Source organism: Rhinichthys klamathensis, unplaced genomic scaffold, assembly GCF_029890125.1.
Source record: "Rhinichthys klamathensis goyatoka isolate OS25496 unplaced genomic scaffold, OSU_Roscu_1.1 h1tg000229l_1, whole genome shotgun sequence".
Lineage (NCBI taxonomy): Eukaryota > Metazoa > Chordata > Actinopteri > Cypriniformes > Leuciscidae > Rhinichthys > Rhinichthys klamathensis.
Genome location: NW_026606753.1, coordinates 2,264,124 through 2,286,152, shown reverse-complemented (window position 1 = coordinate 2,286,152; position 22,029 = coordinate 2,264,124). Strand labels below are relative to the sequence as shown.

At 42.9% G+C, this 22,029-nt stretch overlaps 1 protein-coding gene across 1 annotated transcript in view; it reads right to left on the bottom strand.

Annotated features, from left to right (window-relative positions):
* The window catches only part of gucy1b1 (guanylate cyclase 1 soluble subunit beta 1), a 90,885-nt gene that overhangs the window by 8,997 nt on the left and 59,859 nt on the right, over positions 1–22,029 (bottom strand). Inside the window, exon 11 of the mRNA XM_056265115.1 lies at positions 18,666–18,806. Within this exon, the coding sequence (XP_056121090.1) occupies positions 18,666–18,806 (141 nt within the window). The remainder of the gene's footprint in view (positions 1–18,665; positions 18,807–22,029) is intronic.

Sequence of the window (22,029 nt, the reverse complement as noted above, 5' to 3'; positions counted from 1 at the left end):
TCGGAACACAAATTAAGATATTTTTTATTAAATCTGAGAGCTGGATCACTCCTCCATAGGCTTCTATGGGATTGAAACTTGCTGGGCCAGAAAAGTTATTAAAGACATCGTTAAAATAGTCAGAGTGACTACAGTGGCTCAACCTTAAGTTTATCAAGTGACGAGAATACTTTTTGTGCGCAAAAAAATAAATAAATAACAACTTTATTCAACTATTCATTTCCTTCTCTGTGGGCCTCTAGTTAGTTCACATAGTGTAACTGCGCAGCGCTTCTGGCCCGGCAAGTTTCAATCCCATAGAAGCCTATGGAGGAGTGATCCAGCTCTCAGATTTAATCAAAAATATCTTAATTTGTGTTCCGAAGATGAACGAAAGTCTTACGGGGTTAGAACAACATGAGGGTGAGTAATTACTGACAGAATTTTCATTTTTGGGTGAACTAACCCTTTAATGCTGATGCTGAGGAATTACAGTTGCAACATCTCACAATGTACCTCAAACTGAGTAGTGTATTACTGAGAAACGTCCTGCTCGAGTCGTCCTTGTGATGGAGGTTCGGGTTGAATAACGAGTTCTTCCAATGTTTCATTATTGGACTCGTGCTCGGATTGATATGGTAAAATCGATGTCATTGTTCGTCACTGTGTTTAGTTTACGGTGTAGGAAGCCTCAGGACAGCTGATGTTGTTATGGCAATGGGCGTTTTTGTTTTCGACACACACACTGTACGCGGTAAACCAATCACAACAGACTGAGCATTCTGGCCAATCAGAGCAGAATAGCTGGTGAAAAGGAGGAATTTAGAGAGATTGATTCATCTGACGAGTAGTTTGAGAATCATTGAAAAATGTGGTGATGTGCAAATGTATATTATGAGAAAATTAAACAGTTTTTTGACCTTTGATGCATCTAAACCTGTTGTAGGAGACTGCAAAACAACATTAGGAAACTTTAAAATAGCATAATAGGGGCACTTTAAAACAGTTTTATAAGGAATTAAAAGAGATATACGATACAGTTATAAAATTAATTAAAAGAGTAAAAAGATGATACATAGATAAACTTCTCATATGGCAAAACACGGGCGTATCATATTTTTCACAACTCTGAGATTTTCCCATGGTGATTATACTGTGTCTGTGGTGTTCTTTCGGCGCGCCTAAGAAATATATTGGACGTATCCAATAGACCCGATTTTTCCCTAAAATCATACAGGAGAAGCTCTAGGACTGACTCACGGTGTAACCTCGGGTTCACTGCCACATCAGTCCGCACCCCACAGAACCTTGATTTTAATAACACATCAAACTCACTACTCTACCACAGACCCAGGTCATCAGCATGGTTTCATCTCTCAAATTCCCCAATTAAGTAATTTATGTTTGTCTCTTACCCAATTCGCAGAGCCATTGAGTTCAGTTTAGAATCAAAAGGAGAATTCAAAACTGAATTCATAACAAATCAAAGCAGAGATCATGACAATACGCAAAAAAAAGCATGAAGCATGAAAAAGCATCCCAGTTGGTCTTGACTGGCCTCCATACCGGTAAACAACTGATGGCTGATCTGAAAAAAAACAAAACAAAAAACAAAAACAGAGAAAATGTGTGAGAAATGGTCATGAGTTTACAACATGTTACTGACAGTATTTTTATTTTTGGGTGAACTATCCCTTTAATTGCCTGAATGTACAATTACGTAAAAGGTACACTGAGTAACTTAATAGCCCTTCAAACTTAAATCTGAAATATAAAGCTTTTTTAGCATTACAAATATTTTTACTGTCACTTTTGGTCAATATAATGCATCCTTGCTGAATAAAAGTATTAATTTTATTCAACAACCAAAAAAATAAAAAATAATTACTGACTGAACAGTAGAACTTTCTATTTCAGATAACTTAAATGCTGTTCTTTTGAACTTTCTATTCAAAGAATCCTGAAAAAAAAGTGTACAACTGAAAATAATCAGAAATGTTTCTTGATTTACACAAGTGCTCCTAAAAATAAATGTAAGCGTAGAGCCCTTGCAAGTTATACATTACAATGTTAATCACATAATGCATCTGATAGTTAGTCAAAACATATACTTACAAAGCCAAAGATGCTCAGTGCTGTGGCTCTTAAAAGAGCCTTTGAGCTGTAGTTAGCTCCTGTTGACACAGGGAAAAGAGAGAAAAAGAAGAAACATTATTTTTCATCTATGATTATTGGCTAATATGACTATATGTTATGAACATGATAAATCACAGATCTAGGATGACTGCTAGATTGATCACTTACACAGTCAATCAGATTACAGTTTTACCAATTGACATAGAATTTCTAAAATATGTTGCAATTTTTTTTTTATATTTTTCTTTTAATCTATTAGTCTGCCTTTACATTGCTTTAAATTCGTTACTATTTTAACATGTCATATTTCTGTCATGTGCGGAGTGAATCCAGAATGTATATATATGTAGCCGTCACATCTCTTACATCGTGTACACTTTGTTATGAGAGAGCGCGAGAGAGTGCCTTTGAGAAAACGCGCAAGGCCTAAAGGGGGTCGCACACCGGACGAGAAGCGCAGCGCCGCGTCGCGCAGCGCCAGGTCTTTAAAATTCGAACACATTATTCTCTATGAGTGTACACACACCGGCGGCGCCACTCGGCGTCTGTCCGCGGCGCCCAGCTACGGCTCAGGACCTTGTTCAAAACCCTGCCGCGCCACAGAGCGCCATTTGCATAGTTTTATTTTAAATTTGCATTTATTTGTCTCAAATCGTCGTTAATGTACAGGGCTTCACCCTGTGCTGTTTTCACTCGGGTTAGCTAAACGCTAGCTAAATAAATACTATTGTATTATGTGACATAGTTGCCTAGACAACGGATAACGTTACAACAAAATAACAGACTCAACGTGATAGACACTTTTACTTGATTAATGTTCAAACATCAGCTATTATTCAATGAACATAAAAAAAAAAAAAAAAATCAAGATAAAACACACATCGTGCAGCTCTTCTACCAGGAGTTGATTCAAAATTGTGCTCGCGCGATTAGAATGTGCGCGTCCGGTGTGCGATACCTGGAGTTGTCCTAGACGTGGCGCGACGCGGCGCTGCGCTTCTCGTCCGGTGTGCGACCCACTTAACGTTAGGTCCTAAACACCACACACATTTAACTGACGAGTAAAATATGCCATATCTGGTCGTAAAAAAGACGGGAAACCATTGTTTGTGTAAATACTAGATTGGGTCCATCTAACGTTACTGGAAAAGGCAGTCAGTCAATTCTATGACATTTAAGTTAAGTTAATGGGATATGAAAACGGCGGTTTTTGAGGAAAGTTCCTTCAGATTCTCCTGTAATAGCCAATTAGATTTTATTATTTACTTTCTTCATACATTTAGCTATATTTAATTGATATTGGTAATGGTTTACTTTGTAAAAGTAATGTATAAAAGAATTTGTTCAGTAAAAAGTACTTACGTCCGAAAAACTCACAGCTGGCGTCTAGCGATGCGATCCACTCTCAGCAGGGACGTCCGTTATGAGCGCGCACTCTCGACACGTGACGTCACACAACAAACCTCAGTTTACATTCTGCCAGGTTGTCGCGGGCTTTGCACGAGAGCAACAATTTAAATTTTGTGAGGTGTAAGCAAAGTTTATATATATTTAAAATAATGAAATGAAAATAATGAAAAAATACATTTATATCACCACACGTGTGCTGTTTTACCTGGCATAAATAAATAAATAAAATTAAAATAAAATGATTGCCTGTATGGGAACCATAGATGGGAACTAGTTGTGGATTTAAAAAAATATATATATTTATTGGAGAAAATGCTAATATAAAAATTACTCTGATCTCTCACTAAGAACTCATTTGAAATCTTTCTATTCATGTGTTTTTTTATTTTTTATTTAACTTTCAGCGTGTACATATAGCTTATAAATGAGAATGCAGATTCATGATTTTCATCTGCAGAACAAGATGGGGGAAAAAAACTATAAAACATTATCATATGACATTTTAATATTCCTAAAACATAAATACAATATGCATATAGCCCTATAAGTAATACAAGTTGTGTACACAATGAACAAAAGTGCAGTCATCCCATGAATTATAAGGCAATGATTACACCTTAATTGTACAGTGCTTATATGCCCATTCATATACTGCAGAGATGCATTTACAGTAGCACTACTGCTTTTGCATAAACAGTAAAGTACTGCAAATACCCATATACAGTAAGTTACTGTAAATTTCATTAAAAATACCCAGAATGCAGTGCATATTACAGTAGTTAACCGTAAATAATATAAATGGTATTTTACTGGGCTTTTTTGCGGTGAGTAACTGTAAAATTACGGCAAAGTCTAACAGTGTACACCAAACTTTCCAGTCTTGTACCTAGTTATATTATGAAGACATTTACAGAGGGATTTGTAAATATAGTATTCCTAGCCCGATTTATATAACATTTTATTCCAAAAAACATGGCAAAAATCATTTTTTAAGGCTATTGACAGTATATTCTGATTTATAGGATAACAAAAGTAGATTTCCATAAATCCCTCTGTAATTTTTTTCCCATCTAATATGTGAACACAATGAAAAAAGAATTTTGAACCTGGCTTTATCCAATAATCAGATTTCATTTGTTGAAATATATGCAAATTAGTGCATATTTTATTAGATAATGCCTAATTTGCATATTTAAACATTAAATTACAGAAAACTTGTAATACATTTTTTTCTCATCTTAATGTAGGTAATCAACTGGGAAAGTTTCATGGTGATATCTGCTAGTTAAAAAAATTACCCTATTCACCTGTAGTGTCTCGCCTTAATTTACAAAAAAATATTTCTATGATTAATATTTGCTGTGTAAAGCATTAAAAAAATAATTACCGCAGCATCTGAATTTTTTATTCTCAAAGTACTTTTGCTAATGTATTTTCCAGAAACATTGCCAAACACACTATAAAAGGCACAGCTAAATCTGAAATTTATAATAATGGGTTTATGTGAATCCTGTTTTAAGTTCAATTAAATTAAAGGTTGTTAAAATATTTTTATGTTCTGTAAGTGTTAAAGGGGTCTTTTTTGATTAATAAGTTCCTCAAGGTTCACTTATTATGTTAATATAGTTCCCTTTCAAACTGGAACTTCGATGCTGCATCATGGAGTTGGCACTATGGAAAACGCCATCAGCTTGACAGGTGTCTGAAGCACTTGTACCAAACACTCATTGGCTGACGGCAGTCCATGACGTCACCAGCAGAGCGCCTGTGAGTATAAAAGGGTACCAGCAAAACACGTCATCGGCTTTTTTGTCTTCAGGAGCCGTTTGTTTGCGAGCGTGTAGAGAACAATAGAGAGCAGCGGCAAAACTTTCATACAGTGTGTTCCCCGTGTAAGCATAATCTTAAACTTGAGGACTCATATGAGCTCTGTGTGATCTGCCTTGGAGCGGCGCACGCACATTCAGCTCTAGAGGTGATGCACTGTGATACATTTATGGTAAGAAAGCTCCACTCACGCTTGTCTCTTATTTCTAGGGAAGAAGGAAAAGCACCTGTGCCTTGCAGATCGGGCCCTGTGGCTACTCAAGCAGCACTGCGGCTCTGTTGGTAGGGATCCCAGGTTGAACTGCCAGAGGTGTTTGGGAAAGGAGTGTTGATTTCCAAGTCTCAAGCCAATTCAAGCAATCTTTGGATTTAGAAGACTGCTCTGTGTTTTTTTCTGATCCACACTAACAGGTTAAGTTTTGTGAGAAAAGGGAATTTGCTCGTGGTCGTTTGGACAAGCATTTCCTTGCGTGCCATGATCGTCCCTCCCCTGTGAGCTGTATGCGGCAGTGGGTCAGGGTAGCGGTGCCCTGCACGCCATGGCGGTGTTGCAGAAATACCAACCTGATCTGCTGAGAGACTTGGACAAAGGGCAGGGATTGTCTTCTGATGCAGTCACTGAACTGCGCCGCACCACAGATCTGGCTCTCCGGGCCACCAAACAAACAGCCACGGCCATCGGTTGTTCGATGGCAGCGATAGTGGTTATTTAGAAACACCTGTGGCTAAACCTGTTGAGGATCAAGGAGAAACAAATCTTTCCTCCTTGATACTCCAATCTCACCCTCTGGACTCTTCTGCACCTCCGTTGAGACGGTGGTGGAGAGGTTTAGAGAGGCAAAGGTGCAGCCTGCTGCCTTCAGGAGGTATATCCCTCGGAGGTTCAAGTCTACATCTATCCCTCTGCTTTGGTATATCCCTCTGTCTACATCCAACCTTCTGAGCTGTCTCCAGAATGTTCCAGAAGACAGGATCAGAGGAGTAGAGGGCAGAAGACCTCAGGGAGTTAATTACTAGGAATCGTTCAGAAAAGAACAACTGAATAGTTATGCTAACATTGCCCCTCCTCCCTCCGAGGAGGGTTTCTGGGACACAAGAGGTTGTTAAAGCGCAGACATCAGGCTCTGTCTTGGACTTATGATGCGAGGGGTGCGTTTTTACTAATTAAAAACAACCCATGATCTGATATGGTCCATGGGCAGTCCTTGAGGTTACCACTGTTGAGGTAACTGCTAGACAAAGACGGTCGCGGTGAGATGATGAAAACTCTTTTTAATTTCAATTGCTTTTATCATGTTACTAGAATTTTCTGTCACATACTATGGTTTGGTGCTAAAAGAAAAAAGATGAAGCGCTAGCTATAACAGGTCTTAGGTAGAGTGCCTTTACTCTAGGCAGGGTTAAGCTGCTCTCCCCCAGTTACATTGTGGTGTTTAAGTAGGGCCTAAGCTCCCTGCCGTTCCCTTGGGGTTAAAGAGCCTGGGTGATTAGAGTTACTGGACAATCTGCATTATATCCTGCTCTTCACTGTGAAAATATATTCCAAATGTTGGTCTAAAATTTGTCCAAAAATAATTATTCACAAATAATTACAGAAATCTGTGTGATAAATTAGATATTTATTTTTGTAACTGATCAACAGTTATAATGTGGATCTTGTGATCTGCATATGGCTACCCTTTCTTTCATTTGCAGTTATGTGTTGTTACTTCCTGTGTACTGAAACCAGCAAATGCAATACGTTATATCTGAGTTTAATTACCCCTTACGAGTTATTATAAAACTTATGAAAGTGTGTTGTGTACGTAAAGTACTATACATCCCCCTCTAGTCGTGACAGAGCCTAGCACAGCTAACATAGGCATTCGCATATAATGATAATGTTCTCTAATGCAAGCACTGGGCATGGCTCCAGCACACAGGATCACTCATCCATTACAGTGAAATGACGAAATAGAATGCGACCCACAATAACTCATATGCATTTACTGACAAATAGTTTTTAAAGAAAGAAATCCAGTAGAACTATTTTTTAAAAAACAACCTTTCATATTTTTGGACCACATCTCTGGACATCTCATATTCTGATATGCACGAATAGGCCAATTAAATAGTTCCAAATGTAGCCAAGGCAATATTGACTGTTGGTGTTTCAGTTGAGGGAATGATTCAATGACTCCATCATAATAAACCTGTCACCACTTACTGACATAACAATGTACAATATCCATCAGAAAGAGACAATGAAAAATACACTGACAATCTGTAGGAACGTAGCGGTCAAATTTGAGAACCAGAACTAATTGTTATCAGTGGTGGTAAGTGCACAACGAATGGGAATATCCAAGAGAACAGTCTTTAATTACACATCTCAAGAGACACAGAAAATATATAGACAATAGGGGTGGAACGGTACATGTATTCGTATTGAACCGAAACGGTACGGGCGTCACGGTTCGGTGCACGAATTTACACGGAGAATACACGGTATAAAAATAAATAAAACTCGCGTGCAAATTAATTAATGTAATGCGGAACTACTGTTAGATACGCGGGTTCTTTAGGGACACATAATCTGTACCATCGGCTTAGCTCTGAACGCGCGTTCACTTCAAACGTTGGCTTTATACGCGCGTCCTATTCGCTTTGGACTAGCGTCGAACTAGACGAATTTGACGCTCTATTCGCGTTTGGTGTGACCGCATAATGAACAGGCTGCGATGTCAAGATTGCAATGCTGGAGTGTGTGTGTGTGCGCGAGAGAGAGAGATAGAGGCGCGGGCGCGAGAGAGAGAGATAGAGGCGCAGGCGCGATCGAACTGTGTGTGTGTGAGAGAGAGAGAGAGGCGGGCGCGATCGAACAGTGGAAACGTAAAAAACATACTCCGTCATTTTGTTCATACAGATCATTAAACCTGCAAAGTGTTTACTTATATTTGTGTAGCTACAGCATTGTGCTTTTGTCACACTGTAAACTCTTGTCAAACTGTAACCTACAACTGTCACCCAACCAAAATCACACACGCACTGTTTTAAAAACAAAACATATTTATCCAACTCCATTTCAAAACAGTGTGTGGGTCCCATCTTTTGAACATTCATCATATCGCATTGGTTTTTATTTTTCGTCCTCGGAGCACTAATCTTACACATTCTACATTGATTAAAAAAGATATTTTTAATGGTAGTATTATTTTACAGAAATCAATTATTTATAATTCAGATGAGAATAATGTTACATTGTTAATTTATAATGTTAATTAAAATTAAGGAAAACAAATATATTGATCTGAAATATAGCAAATTAATTTAAAATTAATTCAGGTACAATTACCAAACATATTGCAAGGTCTTTTTGTCATTTTATTAATTTAATTAATAAACTAATTATATTAAACTATTGTCAGTGCACTACAAATAAACTGGTTCTATGCCTTTATTAATAAAACTTATTTAAAAAATACAATGCCTTCTGCATTTTTGTTTTGCTTTTCCCTCCATTATACCGAAATCGTACCGAACCGTGATGTCTGAACCGAGGTATGAACCGAACTGTGACTTCTGTGTACCGTGTGTACCCCTAATAGACAACCACGCAAACTGAATTGTCATTGAACAATGAACTGAGGAAACTAAAGGGCAAAAATACAAAGGGAGTAATGTGGTAACTAAATGAACAACAGGTGAACGTAATCAGTAACTAAGAGAACTAAGTAGCAAACAGAACTCAGGCAAAGCAGAACAAGAAACAGAATGAAAACGAAGCACAAAGAAAACTAAAAGGATTAGAACATAATCCTGAAACCACAAAACCAGTCACAAGGGTAAATTTTTTTGACATTGAGATGTATACATAATCTGAAAGCTGAAGAAATACGCTTTCCATTGATGTATGGTTTGTTAGGATAGGACAATATTTGGCCGAGATACAACTATTTAGAAATCTGGAATCTGAGGGTGCAAAAAAATCAGAACATTGAGAAAATGTCTCGTTTAAGACTGAAACCGTCGATATGACGCTGTGGGAACGCTCTGCGTGATTGCGTCGTGAAGCACTTGTGAAATCAGGCCAATCAGCCTGACGCATCACTAGGGTTGGGTACCGAAACTCGGTGCCATTAGGGAACCGGTTCCGACGTAAACGGTAGTAACCAGACCGAATAAGAACGACAATTTCGGTGCCTGATTTCGGTGCCTGACTTAATTAGGCACACACGCACAGTCTCTTCTGTCTCGCATGCGCGCTCTTGCTCGCAAGGTTTGGCTGCATTTCACGTGTAAAATAATGCGTCAGAACGCCCTCTGGGTGTGCCGATAGTCTGAATCCCATATAGAATCAAGCCAAGTCATTGGCTAATGGCGCGGGCGCCGCCTCGACGCACTTATGCCGTCATATTATGTTGGCGCGCGCGCGCCATCTGCTCCTCAGATTTCTCTGCCGAAAAAGGAAGCTGGTCGGCAGCGCGAGGAGCTTGGCAGCGTCTCGTTCCCTATTGAGAGAACATAGGTTACACCAGTAACCAGAGATGTTCTCTTTCATAGGTTCACTCAACGCTGCGTAGCTAAGAAGCAGTGGATTTGTATAGGCTGCTGTATCACGTGCCATTTGAACTGACGCGCTACAGCGATCTGTCACATTTCAAAGAGCCAAAACTTTATTTATTGTGTGAATCTCGTAAAAATATTGACAGAATCTGACAGCTATGGATTTGTTCCATATCAAAAGTAACCTTCTCTGTCTTGTCTGTCGGTGTCCTCTTTGTCCGCGATTTTTCTCTGCGTGAGAAAATGGATGTGTGGTGTGAGAGCGTGTGAAAAGGGTCAATTGCGTGAGTCTCACGGTCAATGTGTGAGAGTTGGCAGCTCTGCCTGCTAGTAATCTCTATTAATCTCCAGTATTATTACATTGTTTGATACAATATTGTTTTATTTGATATTATGTAAATGTGTAAAATGTAAAATGTATTTTTTTTTTTTTTATATTGGTTTTATTATTACCATATGTTACTTGTATTTATATTGTTTAAAGATTTAAGTTAATATTGTGTCCAGTTTGGCCCTGTAAATAAAAGGGTATTATTTTTTGATAAAGTGTGTGCGGTTTCGTTTTCTTAAGTACCGTTTCAAGAACCGTTTAAGCACCGGAACCGTTTAAAAAATACCGAGTAGGTACTGGTATCGGATAAAACCCAACCGATACCCAACCCTACGCATCACACACCTCTTGTAGGGATACTCCTAATACAAGCCTAAAAAGCCGCCATACTCCTCCTGCTCCAATGCACCACGGAGGAAACCAGTTTGTTTCCTGTGCAGGGAGCTCTAGAGTGATCGTGGCCTCAACAACTTTAGTTGAGAGACCTGAGTCTATGATTTGGGCCCCCTCAGAGGCCAAACCCACTTCCAGAACTCTGTTCTCCAGAACTCCGAGAAGTAGAACAATCAGGGAAACCATGTACAGACGCAGTACAGCCATGTCTGCAACACCATATGAGCTCCATACCCTCAGGTTGGAGTCTCCCTTCCCTGGGCCTCAGCCCCTGCCTCGACAAGGTGTCTGCTCACTGAATCTGGTGCCCAGGGATGTAGTGCCTGAGCCATCATTACCAGGTGATTAAGTGGCAGGTGAGATGTTGACCCGTCCACGGGCACCGAGCGACCATCCATGATTGCTCCCCAGCCCGTGAGGGAAGCATCCGTCCTAAGCGTTAAGGGACGACAGTGAGCTCCAAGCACAGGACCCTGGGACAAAAACCAAGGTTTCTTCCACATAACTAGGGCACGTAAGCATCGCCGTGTGACCCTGATCATGCGAAAGGGGTTGTCCCTTGAGGAAAACCCTTTGGTCCTGAGCCACCACTGTAAGGGTCTCATGTACAACAGGTATCACGTTGGACGCTACTGACATCAGACCCCACAGTCTCTGAAACTGTTTCACAGTGAGTGACTGACCTAGCTTTATTCTTTTCACAGCCGACAGGTTGTACTCTATGCGTGCAGGTGAGAGGAATGACTGCATCGACATTGAGTCCCAAACCATGCCTAGAAAAGTGGTCCTCTGTAGTGGAGAAAGCACACTCTTTTTGGCATTTAGCCTTCACCCCAACTCTTTCATGTGGGCGAGAACGACATCTCGATGCCGAACCGCCAACTGATGCGACTGAGCCATAATCAACCAATCGTCGATGTAGTTCATGATGCGAATACCCTGCAGACGCAGAGGCGCCAGAGCTGCATCTACACATTTGGTGAAAGTGCGGGGTGATAGTGCTAGGCTGAATGGAAGAACTCGATATTGGTATGCCTTGCCCCTGAAAGCAAACCTCAGGAACTTCTTGTGATATGGAAGGATGGCTATATGGAAGTATGCGTCCTTGATATCTATCGTGACGAACCAGTCCTCGGATCTGATCTGTGGCATGATTTGTCTCAAGGTCAACATTTAGAATTTTAGCTGCATGACTGACTCGTTCAGCACTCGCAGATTCATAATGGGACGCAACCCCCCCCCCCCCCCCCCATCCTTCTTTGGAACTATGAAATACCGACTGTAAAACCCGGTTTCCCTGTTGGTACATGTTCTATGGCCCCTTTCTCCAGCAGGGTTTTCACTTCTTGTTCCATTACCAGAACCTGCTCGGGGCCAACCACGATGGATAGGACCCCCATAAACCTGGGCGGTCAAGACCCGGACTGTATTTGATAACCCTTTTCTATGGTCTGCAGGACCCAATGAGAAACATTTGGCAGTAGTTTCGTTGCCAAAAATTATACTAGAGGTACCAGCCTCTCGAGACTGGCTTCTGTTTTTTTTTTTTGCGCAATCAGCACAACGCCCTGTAACGGCGAACCGGCAGGGAATGACCGAACTGACCGCTCTGGAACCCTCTGGGCGGACATCCCAGGACCACTACGTTTCCGGACGGACCCTATGATATGTGCTCGCCGGAGACCACTGCGCCCCGAAACACATGAGGTGGCGGGGTTAGCATAACGGTCCCATGAGGGCACCGAAGGGCAGCGGGCACCGTATAATGAGGTGTTAACTGCTTAACTTCGGGGGAGACTGCCCTCGTTGGCCTGACCCCTCGGGCGTCAGGACCTTTTCCCCACAGCCTTCTTGGAAATAATGACGGTCCTCAGATCCGTCTTACCCCTTAAAGGCTGCGGTTGAGGGCATCAACCTGACCCCTAATCCTTTGGTGGGGGCTCGGCGTTGGCCTGACCCCTCGGGCGTCAGGACCTTTTCCCCACAGCCTTCTTGGAAATAATGACGGTCCTCAGATCCGTCTTACCCCTTAAAGGCTGCGGTTGAGGGCATCAACCCGACCCCTAATCCTTTGGTGGGGGCTCGGGAGCAGACGTTCTGCTTCTGTTGAGATATGTTTGGCAGAAGTTCCCACGCTGCCAAAAATCTACTAAAAGAACCAGGCTCTCAAGACTGGTCTAGGTTGGCAGAACGGCCCCTGAGGGCACCGAAGGAAGATGGGCACCGTATAATGAGGTGTTATTCATTTCCCACCAGGAATATCACCATTTATTTCATCAGAATTAAATGCAGCCAAAGATCAACCAGACAAGTAAACAAGATCTGGATGAAAGGCTGAATAGTATATTATATTCAGAATATACTATTCGACATCTAACTCCTCAAAGATCACATGGGTACATATTTAATTTTCTCAAAAATTCAATGCAGCCAAATATCAACCAGACAATAGAAACGGTCTAGGTGAAAGGCTGAATATAGTGTATTCAGATATCAACTCAGATGAGTATTTAACATTTAATTTCATCACAATTAAATGCAGCCAGAAATCAATCAGATAGAGAACTCACATAGAGAACGTGGTCTGGATGAAAGGTTGAATATATTATTTTCATACATACTACTTTCAAAGCCAGAAAAATATTTCATTTAATTTCTCAAAATTAAATTCATATTATAATCAAAACACAAAAAGAATATAAACACAAAAATAACCATAAATAATAGTCTGCAAACACACAATTAGTTGGCACATAATCATAAGAGAAAGAGAGAAAGGGAAATTTCTGTCTGCTCAGTTCCCTGCACATATATATATATATATATATATTGCGGACCCATTATCTACTACACGTTGCCTCGGCAAACACGAAATCTGAGCCAATACAATCTTATTGGAGAGATGCAGACAAATAATCTATGCGCTGCCTCGGCAAACGCGCTATCTGAGCCACTAGAATCTTATTGCAAATGCAAACCCATAATCTACGCGCTGCCTCGGCAAACGCGCAATCTGAGCCATTAGATTCTTATTGCAGAGATGCAGACCCATAATCTACGCGCTGCCTCTGCACACGCGAGATCCGGGATCGAGTCACAGAATCTTTATTGCAGACCCGTAATCTACGCGCTGCCTCTGCACACGCGAGATCCGTGATCAGGGCCAAAGAATCTTTATTGACTTTCTTCCCTCGAGAAGAAAGCCAACGGGAGCAGAGCTAAAACTCTCGATTGTGCATATGCTACACGTCGGGAATTTATGAAAGAACACTGTCAGCCCCCTTTTACTAGAGCTGACCGTGCATGCTCTACTCCCAAACAAACAACACATAAATCGCATGTGTCCCCACTCGTAATGAAGCGAGGGCAGGGAGGAACACACAATCCAAAATGCTGTTTGCTCGCCATTATATTCCTGTCTAGATATAAAATATGCTTGTGGACAAACAACAATAAATAGACAGAGACAGTTTCACACAGAGCGCTTGCTGAAGACACAGAAGCTGACATTGTTTGGTCTGGGTGCGCTTTATACCTTCCTGCCATGACGTCACCCGCCTATACACCATTGGACTAATTTCACAAATAACTAATTTCACCTAATAAATTTTGGCATGAAAAATATCGATAATTTTGACCCATACAATGTATTGTTGGCTATTGCTACAAATATACCCGTGCGACTTGTGACTGGTTTTGTGGTCCAGGGTCACATATTCTATAATAATAATAATAATAATAATACATTTTATTTGGCCGACGCCTTTCTAAATACCCAAGGACATCTTACATGTTTGTACAAAAGGGAAAACCATTAAAATACATTAAATTCATAGTAGGCTAATACATGTTACAAATAAGACAAATCAGCAAAATGCTAAGAACGCCAGAAGAAAGCACTATAAAAGAGTGTCAGAAGGGTAACTATGGTAAAGTAGAACTAAAATGCATTAAAGATTAAAAGCTTTCTTAAAGAGATAGGTCTTTAACAATTTTTAAAATGAATTAACTGTGTCTGCCTGTCGAATGTAGGAGGGGAGGGCATTCCAAAGTCTTGGAGCAGCGCAACTGAAAGCCCTGGCCCCCATGGTGGAGAGACGGAATTTGGGAGTGACAAGTAGTCCAGTTGAGGAAGAGCGAAGGGAGCGAGTAGGAACATATCCTGATAGGAGGTCATAAATATAACTGGGTGCAAGGTTATGGAGTGCTTTGTAGGTGATGACAAGGGTCTTAAAATCAATACGGTAGTGCACAGGGAGCCAGTGTAGAGTGATTAGGATAGGTGTGATATGATCAGATGGTCTGAGACCAGTGAGGATTCGAGCGGCAGAATTCTGAATGACTTGAAGTCTATTTATCAGCTTAGAGGGGAGACCGATGAAAAGGGAGTTGCAATAATCCAGACGAGATGTGACAAGGGCATGAATTAAGATTTCAGTGCTGGCTTGTGTCAATGAGGGTCTAAGCCTGGAAAATTTCGGAGATGAAAGAAGGAGGCCCGGGTAAGTGATTTGATCTGAGATTTAAATGAGAGTGAACTGTCCAGAATGACACCAAGGCTTTTGGCTTCGGTTGACAGAGGGACCGTGGTCTCATCTATGGTTAAATTAAGATCTTGCTGTTTTGAGAGGGTAGATTTGGAGCCGATAAGCAGGACTTCTGTCTTATTGGCATTGAGTTTTAAAAAGTTTGTGTTCATCCAATTTTGAATGTCTTGAAGACAGTTGCTGAGTGAGGTGGGTGGAAGGGGAGATGAAGGTTTAGTTGAAATATAAAGCTGGGTGTCGTCAGCATAGCAATGGAAATTAATTTTGTGGTGTCTCATGATCATCCCCAGGGGTAGCAGATATATAATGAAAAGGAGTGGACCCAACACTGACCCCTGGGGGACACCCTGAGGCACAGGCACACAGGCCGATTTATAGTGTTTGAGTTGTACGAACTGCTGACGATCCGTGAGGTATGAACAGAACCAGGAGAGTGCATCCCCCATGATACCAATGCTGGCCAGACGTTCAATGAGGAGGGGATGAGAGATGGTGTCGAAAGCCGCGCTCAAGTCAAGTAAAATCAGGATGGACAATAGACCAGAGTCAGCAGCACAGAGTAGGTCATTGGTAATTTTTACCAATGCTGTTTCCGTGCTATGTTTAGCACGAAAACTAGACTGGAAATGTTCATACAGATCATTGTAGATGAGATGGTGATGAAGTTGATGTGCCACGACCCGTTCCAGAATCTTGGATACAAAAGGAAGATTGGAGATGGGACGGTAGCTGTTGAAGTCATCAGGATCCGCATTAGGCTTTTTGAGAACCGGAGTGACAGCAGCAGTCTTAAGGGCGGACGGTACAATGCCTGTGGAGAGGGAGGAATTTACTAATGTAGTGAGTAATGGTGAGATGGAAGGCAGGCATGATTTAAGAAGACTGGTAGGGATAGGGTCTAATTGTGAAGTAGATGTTTTAGATTTGCTGACAAGTTCATTGATCTGGTTCTCTGAGGTCAAGGTGAAGTTTGAGAGAGAGATGGTTGAAGCAGAGCCCTGCAGGGCAGTTATGTAGGTCAGGCTAAGAGCTGGAGTGCTAGGAATATTAAGCAAATGGTGATGTATTCCTTGAATTTTTGCAAGAAAGAAGTTTAAAAACTTGTTGCAGAGGTCGGTTGAGGGGTCAGAGAATACATTTTCTGGTGGTTTAAGGAGCCTGTTTACCGTAGACAACAGGAGCTTAGAATTGTTATTTCCAGAGATTATTATGTTCGAATAGTAAGATGTTCTAGCAGCAGAAATGGTTTTGTTATACAGCAAAAGGTGATCTTTGTAGGCCTGTGCATGAGATACAAGGCCTGTCCGTTTATACAGGCGCTCGAGGCGTCTCCCACATCTTTTTAACTGGCGGAGATCAGGTGTGTACCACGGCGCCGAGCAGTTGAAGGAAACAGAACGAGTTTGAATAGGAGCAAGGGCATCAAGAGAAGAAGATAGGCAGTCATTGTAATGAGTGATGTGGCTGCAGGGACAGAGGGAGTCAGTAGTCGAGTATGTATTTATGAGGCTCACAAGGTCAGAAGGATTAATATGTTTTATGTTTCTATAGGCTATGGTGCGTTGATGTTTATACCTGAAAACTGGGACAGAGACTTCAAATAAAACAGCTTTGTGATCAGAAATGGGTAACTCAGCATGTGTTATATTGCAGGGAACAATACCAGTTGAACAAACTAAATCTAGGGTATGACCTTTGTTGTGAGTGGGAAAATGGACATTTTGAGAGACATCAAGACCATCAAGTAATGACATAAAATCTGCAGCAAAGGAACAAGTAGTAGTGGCATCAATATGAATATTAAAATCACCAACAAGTAATATATTGGGAGAATAGACATTTAGTGAAGTCATTAATGCAGAAAATTCAGTTAAGAAGAGATCAGATGGTTTAGGTGGCCTATAGAGTGTTAAAATTACCAACGGTAGAAAGCCATGGAGTTTAACAGCCAAACATTCAAAAGAAGAAAAATGAGGTATACTGATTGTTTTAACTTTGATCGTGTCACGATAGACAACAGCAAGCCCACCCCCACGCCCACTAGAGCGAGGTTGGCTGATGTAAGTATAACCATTAGGAGTTGTTTGATTAAGATGAAAATAATCATTAGGCTGTTGCCAAGTTTCAGTGAGGCACATTATGTCCAGTTTACCATCACTAATAAACTCACTTATCAGCAGACCTTTATTTGTAAGAGATCGAACATTAAAAAGTCCACATTTAAAACAGTCAGTAAAACTAGCGTTTGGCGTTGCCTTAGTAACTGGAATCACATGATTTGGATTAACTCCACGGCCGGTGGAGGAGACGGGACGAACTTTAGACCAAATCAAACTAATAGCAGAGGATGACTTACTGGATGTATAAGATCGTCCAGATCCACGGTGGATGTATCTCGGTCGGGAAAGAACATCACGGTGGGCAAACAGAGCCAGCGGAGTCCTGAAGTTCATTGAGTTCAGACGCAATAGCTCCGCTGCCGAGTATTTTAGTGCTGAAGTGGCACTGACAGTAGAGCATAAAAGAATCCACCAGAGACACATGTTAATTCTCATATTAACAGCAATATTTAGAAACCCCCTAGGTAGGTTGATTTTCGAAGTTCAGTAGTTTGGGATGCCAGTAAGTAACTTATCCGCGTGTCACCACCGATGAGTGTGTGTATGCGTGCGTAAAGCGCACCAGGGTAAACACACATACACACAGTGATCCGCCTCGTAGATGACCCGGTAGCAGGCAGAGCACCACAGCAGGCACAGACGTCACCAGGGACAGCTTTCACAAACCACGGACAGAGGAATGGGGACGTTTCAGTAGGAAGAACCAACAGACTCGGTGCTGAGATGCCAGTGAGTATCAGCGCGTCGCAACCGGCAGCACAGAGCGGACCGGGGAAGACACGGTGTGCGTGGGTGGATCCACCTCGTAGTTAGCCAGGTAACAAGCAGGCCCTCCAAGGAAAACACGTATTACCACATCAGAGACGAACGGCACCAGTGACAGATTTCTCAGACCAAGGACGTGAAATGAAGACGTTTCAACCGGAGCCAACAGGCAGTCAGCAGCATTTGTACGAGATGTCAGTAAATTTAGCTAACTGTTTTGCACTACTTTACTAACTGGCGCAAATAAACGTCGACAGTATTAATATTACATCCAACAGTATTAGATAGACTCGGAGGGAGAAGCGGCAACCAAACCGGGCCAGCGTGCTCTCCGACCGGAAACACATCAGAGACGCTACTAAAATGGTATGTCTCTGATCTATATCATATTATATAGAATTTCATATATTAAACAGTACACAGTATCTCATCATGTGAATTCTCAGCACCCTCAGCATGCCAACTTCTGCAGACTTGCAGAGATACTATGTTAACCTGTTAATTAGATGTTCTGGAACGAAAGACCTTAAAAGAACCTCATTTGCAATGCACTTTTTTTTATTATTATTTTTTTACTTGTAACAGGGACAAGAAAATATTCTGAGTGATCACCTGCACAGGATCCTCGTCCACTTTCACCTGTCCAGCGATCTCCATCATGTCTAGGGCCAGGTGACAGATGGACTTTGCATGGTGGGTGCAGGGCTCCGGAAGGCCACTCACGGTCATGTACTTATCACCAACAGTCTCCACCTTTCAGAGAATAGAAAGATATTTAAGAAAGTGATGGATTCAAATTTGAAACCACCAGAAATAGCTAATGTGCCTGTGGTATTATGAACCTCAAAGGATTTTCCATAAGCTCCGCTTGGATATTTTTATGTTCCCTACCCCAATTTTATATTTGAGTCATTTAACAGTTAACACTAACCTACTTAAAGCAATAATATTTGTATAGCATATAGATATTTATTTACTTAACATTTTTAATTAACATTTATTGAATAATGGATATCCAAGATAAGAAATTAATTTACTAAGGTAAATCACTAGTCACTAAAACCATTTAAAGATGTCTTGTGGCCTTGAATGTCTGGTAATAACTAGTTTGTGATATGAATACAGCCAAACAAAATAAAATGAAAATCGCAGGATAAACTATCATCCAAGTTAGCCAATTGTAGGATACTTTTGATTCATCCAAGTTTTCCTGACGACGCACACTACAGATGTTGCCAGTAAAACTCCTTGTGTTTTTTTTCTCCAAACCTTGCAACAAACTATAAAACACATCTTCAGAGAGAGCTCAGTCCTTCATGAGACTTTTGTACCAAATAGATACAGTTTGTTTTAAGTAAATATTGCTTTTTTTGGTAAGCCAGCCTTGAAATTCTACCCGTCTATTTTGTTTAGTTAGCAAAGCTACATGAAGTGCATTCTTGTCTGTACACCCTTGTTTTGAAGAGAGCAATGTGCAATGTACATTATCTGTGGTTGGAAAAGTACAGGCTATGAGGAACAGAAAGTTACAACAAAAAAGTTAGTAAAGCTACAGATGTTGTAATGTTTGTCTGTGTTCCCCCTGTCTTTGTGCTTTTGGTTCAGTCCTGTTCAGTTTTCCCGCTCCTCGTTTGTGTTCATGTATACCACGCCCCCTTGTTATCTTGTTTAGCTTGTTTGGCCTTGTATTTAAGCCCTGTGTTTCAGTCCAGTCTTTGTGAGTTCTTGTTGTTGTAACATTGATGTTGGTTGTTCTGTTCCTGAGTCTTGTGCCGTTCCTGAGTCTTGTGCCCTAGCCGAGTCTTGTGCCCTAGCCTGAGTCTTTATGTAGTTTGAGTTTATTGAATAAAGTGTGCTGCAATTGGATCCTGCTTCCTCCTTGCTTCCACCTCATCATAACAGAAGAACTCACCAAAAATGAATCCAGCAGCACAACTGATATGTCTCCGCCAAGGAGACCGACCGATTGAGGACTACGTGAGGGACTTTTTGGAGCTGGCTCACCTGTCTGGTATGGATGATTTGTGCCTAATGATATTTTTTCGTGGAGGTCTTTCTGAGCCGCTCAGCTACCTGATGCCACTGCATGACCCAAACGGGTCTATTGAGCAGTATGTCGACCTGGCCCTTTTGCTGAGCGGTTCGGCATTTACTGTGGGCTTGGCTGATGAAGCACCCTGCCAGCTCACTGTCCAGCCTGAGCCTGTCCAGTCCCGAGCCCTCGCCGCTGGTCTCGTCCAGTCCCGAGCCCTCGCCGCTGGTCTCGTCCAGTCCCGAGCCCGTCGCCTGCTCGCCAAGGCCTGAACCAGTCGCCTGCCCACCAGAGTCTGAGCATGTGTTGTCCGCCCTGCCAGAGACTGTTCATGCTGCACTTGAGTCTGCTCTGGAAGATACTGGGCTCATTGTGATGTCCATGGCTTTTTTGTGTGTGTGGGCAGCACACACATCGGCTACAGCCCATGAACTCAGCCCAAATCTTCACGTCACGCCTGCAAAGCCAGTCTTCGAGGAAGAGCCAGTCTTTGCGCCAGAGCCCGCTGATCCTGCGCCAGAGTCTGTTGATCCTGCGCCAGAGCCCACTGATCCTGCGCCAGTCCTGTCCAGCCCAGAGTTTCCTTCGCCGTTGGTCCTGCCCAGCCTAAAGCCCTCTTCACCGCTGGTCCTGCCCAGCCCAAGACCCTCTTTGCTGCCGGACCCCCCCTTTCCTGTCAATTTCCCCATTAATATTTTGGGGGGGTGCAGTATACCTGCTAGGGGGGCCGCGGAGGTCTCTCCGACAAGGTTCCCAGTGCCACCATGGCCACCTGAAAAAACGTCTCCGCCGTGGCCGCCCGAGGGGTCTTCACCGCCGTGGCCGCCCGAGGGGTCTACTCTGCCCTGGTCGCCTGCTCTGCCCCGGTTGCCTGCTCCGCCCATGTTCAATGGCCCAGGTCCGCCCACGTTCCATGGCCCAGGCCCGCCATCGCAAGACTCCGGTCCCGTTCCCTGCACGAACCTGGCCCTCCATCCCTCCCCCGGGACCGCCTCCGCTCCACCACCCTCCCGAACTATGTTTCTAGTTTTGATGGGCGTCGGGAGCCGCCCATAGAGGGGGGGCTATGTTGTAATGTTTGTCTGTGTTCCCCCTGTCTTTGTGCTTTTGGTTCAGTCCTGTTCAGTTTTCCCGCTCCTCGTTTGTGTTCATGTTTAGCTTGTTTGGCCTTGTATTTAAGCCCTGTGTTTCAGTCCAGTCTTTGTGAGTTCTTGTTGTTGTAACATTGATGTTGGTTGTGCCGTTCCTGAGTCTGTGCGCCCTAGCCTGAGTCTGTGCGCCCTAGCCTGAGTCTGTGCGCCCTAGCCTGAGTCTGTGCGCCCTAGCCTGAGTCTGTGCGCCCTAGCCTGAGTCTGTGCGCCCTAGCCTGAGTCTGTGCGCCCTAGCCTGAGTCTGTGCGCCCTAGCCTGAGTCTGTGCGCCCTAGCCTGAGTCTGTGCGCCCTAGCCTGAGTCTGTGCGCCCTAGCCTGAGTCTGTGCGCCCTAGCCTGAGTCTGTGCGCCCTAGCCTGAGTCTGTGCGCCCTAGCCTGAGTCTGTGCGCCCTAGCCTGAGTCTGTGCGCCCTAGCCTGAGTCTGTGCGCCCTAGCCTGAGTCTGTGCGCCCTAGCCTGAGTCTGTGCGCCCTAGCCTGAGTCTGTGCGCCCTAGCCTGAGTCTGTGCGCCCTAGCCTGAGTCTGTGCGCCCTAGCCTGAGTCTGTGCGCCCTAGCCTGAGTCTGTGCGCCCTAGCCTGAGTCTGTGCGCCCTAGCCTGAGTCTGTGCGCCCTAGCCTGAGTCTGTGCGCCCTAGCCTGAGTCTGTGCGCCCTAGCCTGAGTCTGTGCGCCCTAGCCTGAGTCTGTGCGCCCTAGCCTGAGTCTGTGCGCCCTAGCCTGAGTCTGTGCGCCCTAGCCTGAGTCTGTGCGCCCTAGCCTGAGTCTGTGCGCCCTAGCCTGAGTCTGTGCGCCCTA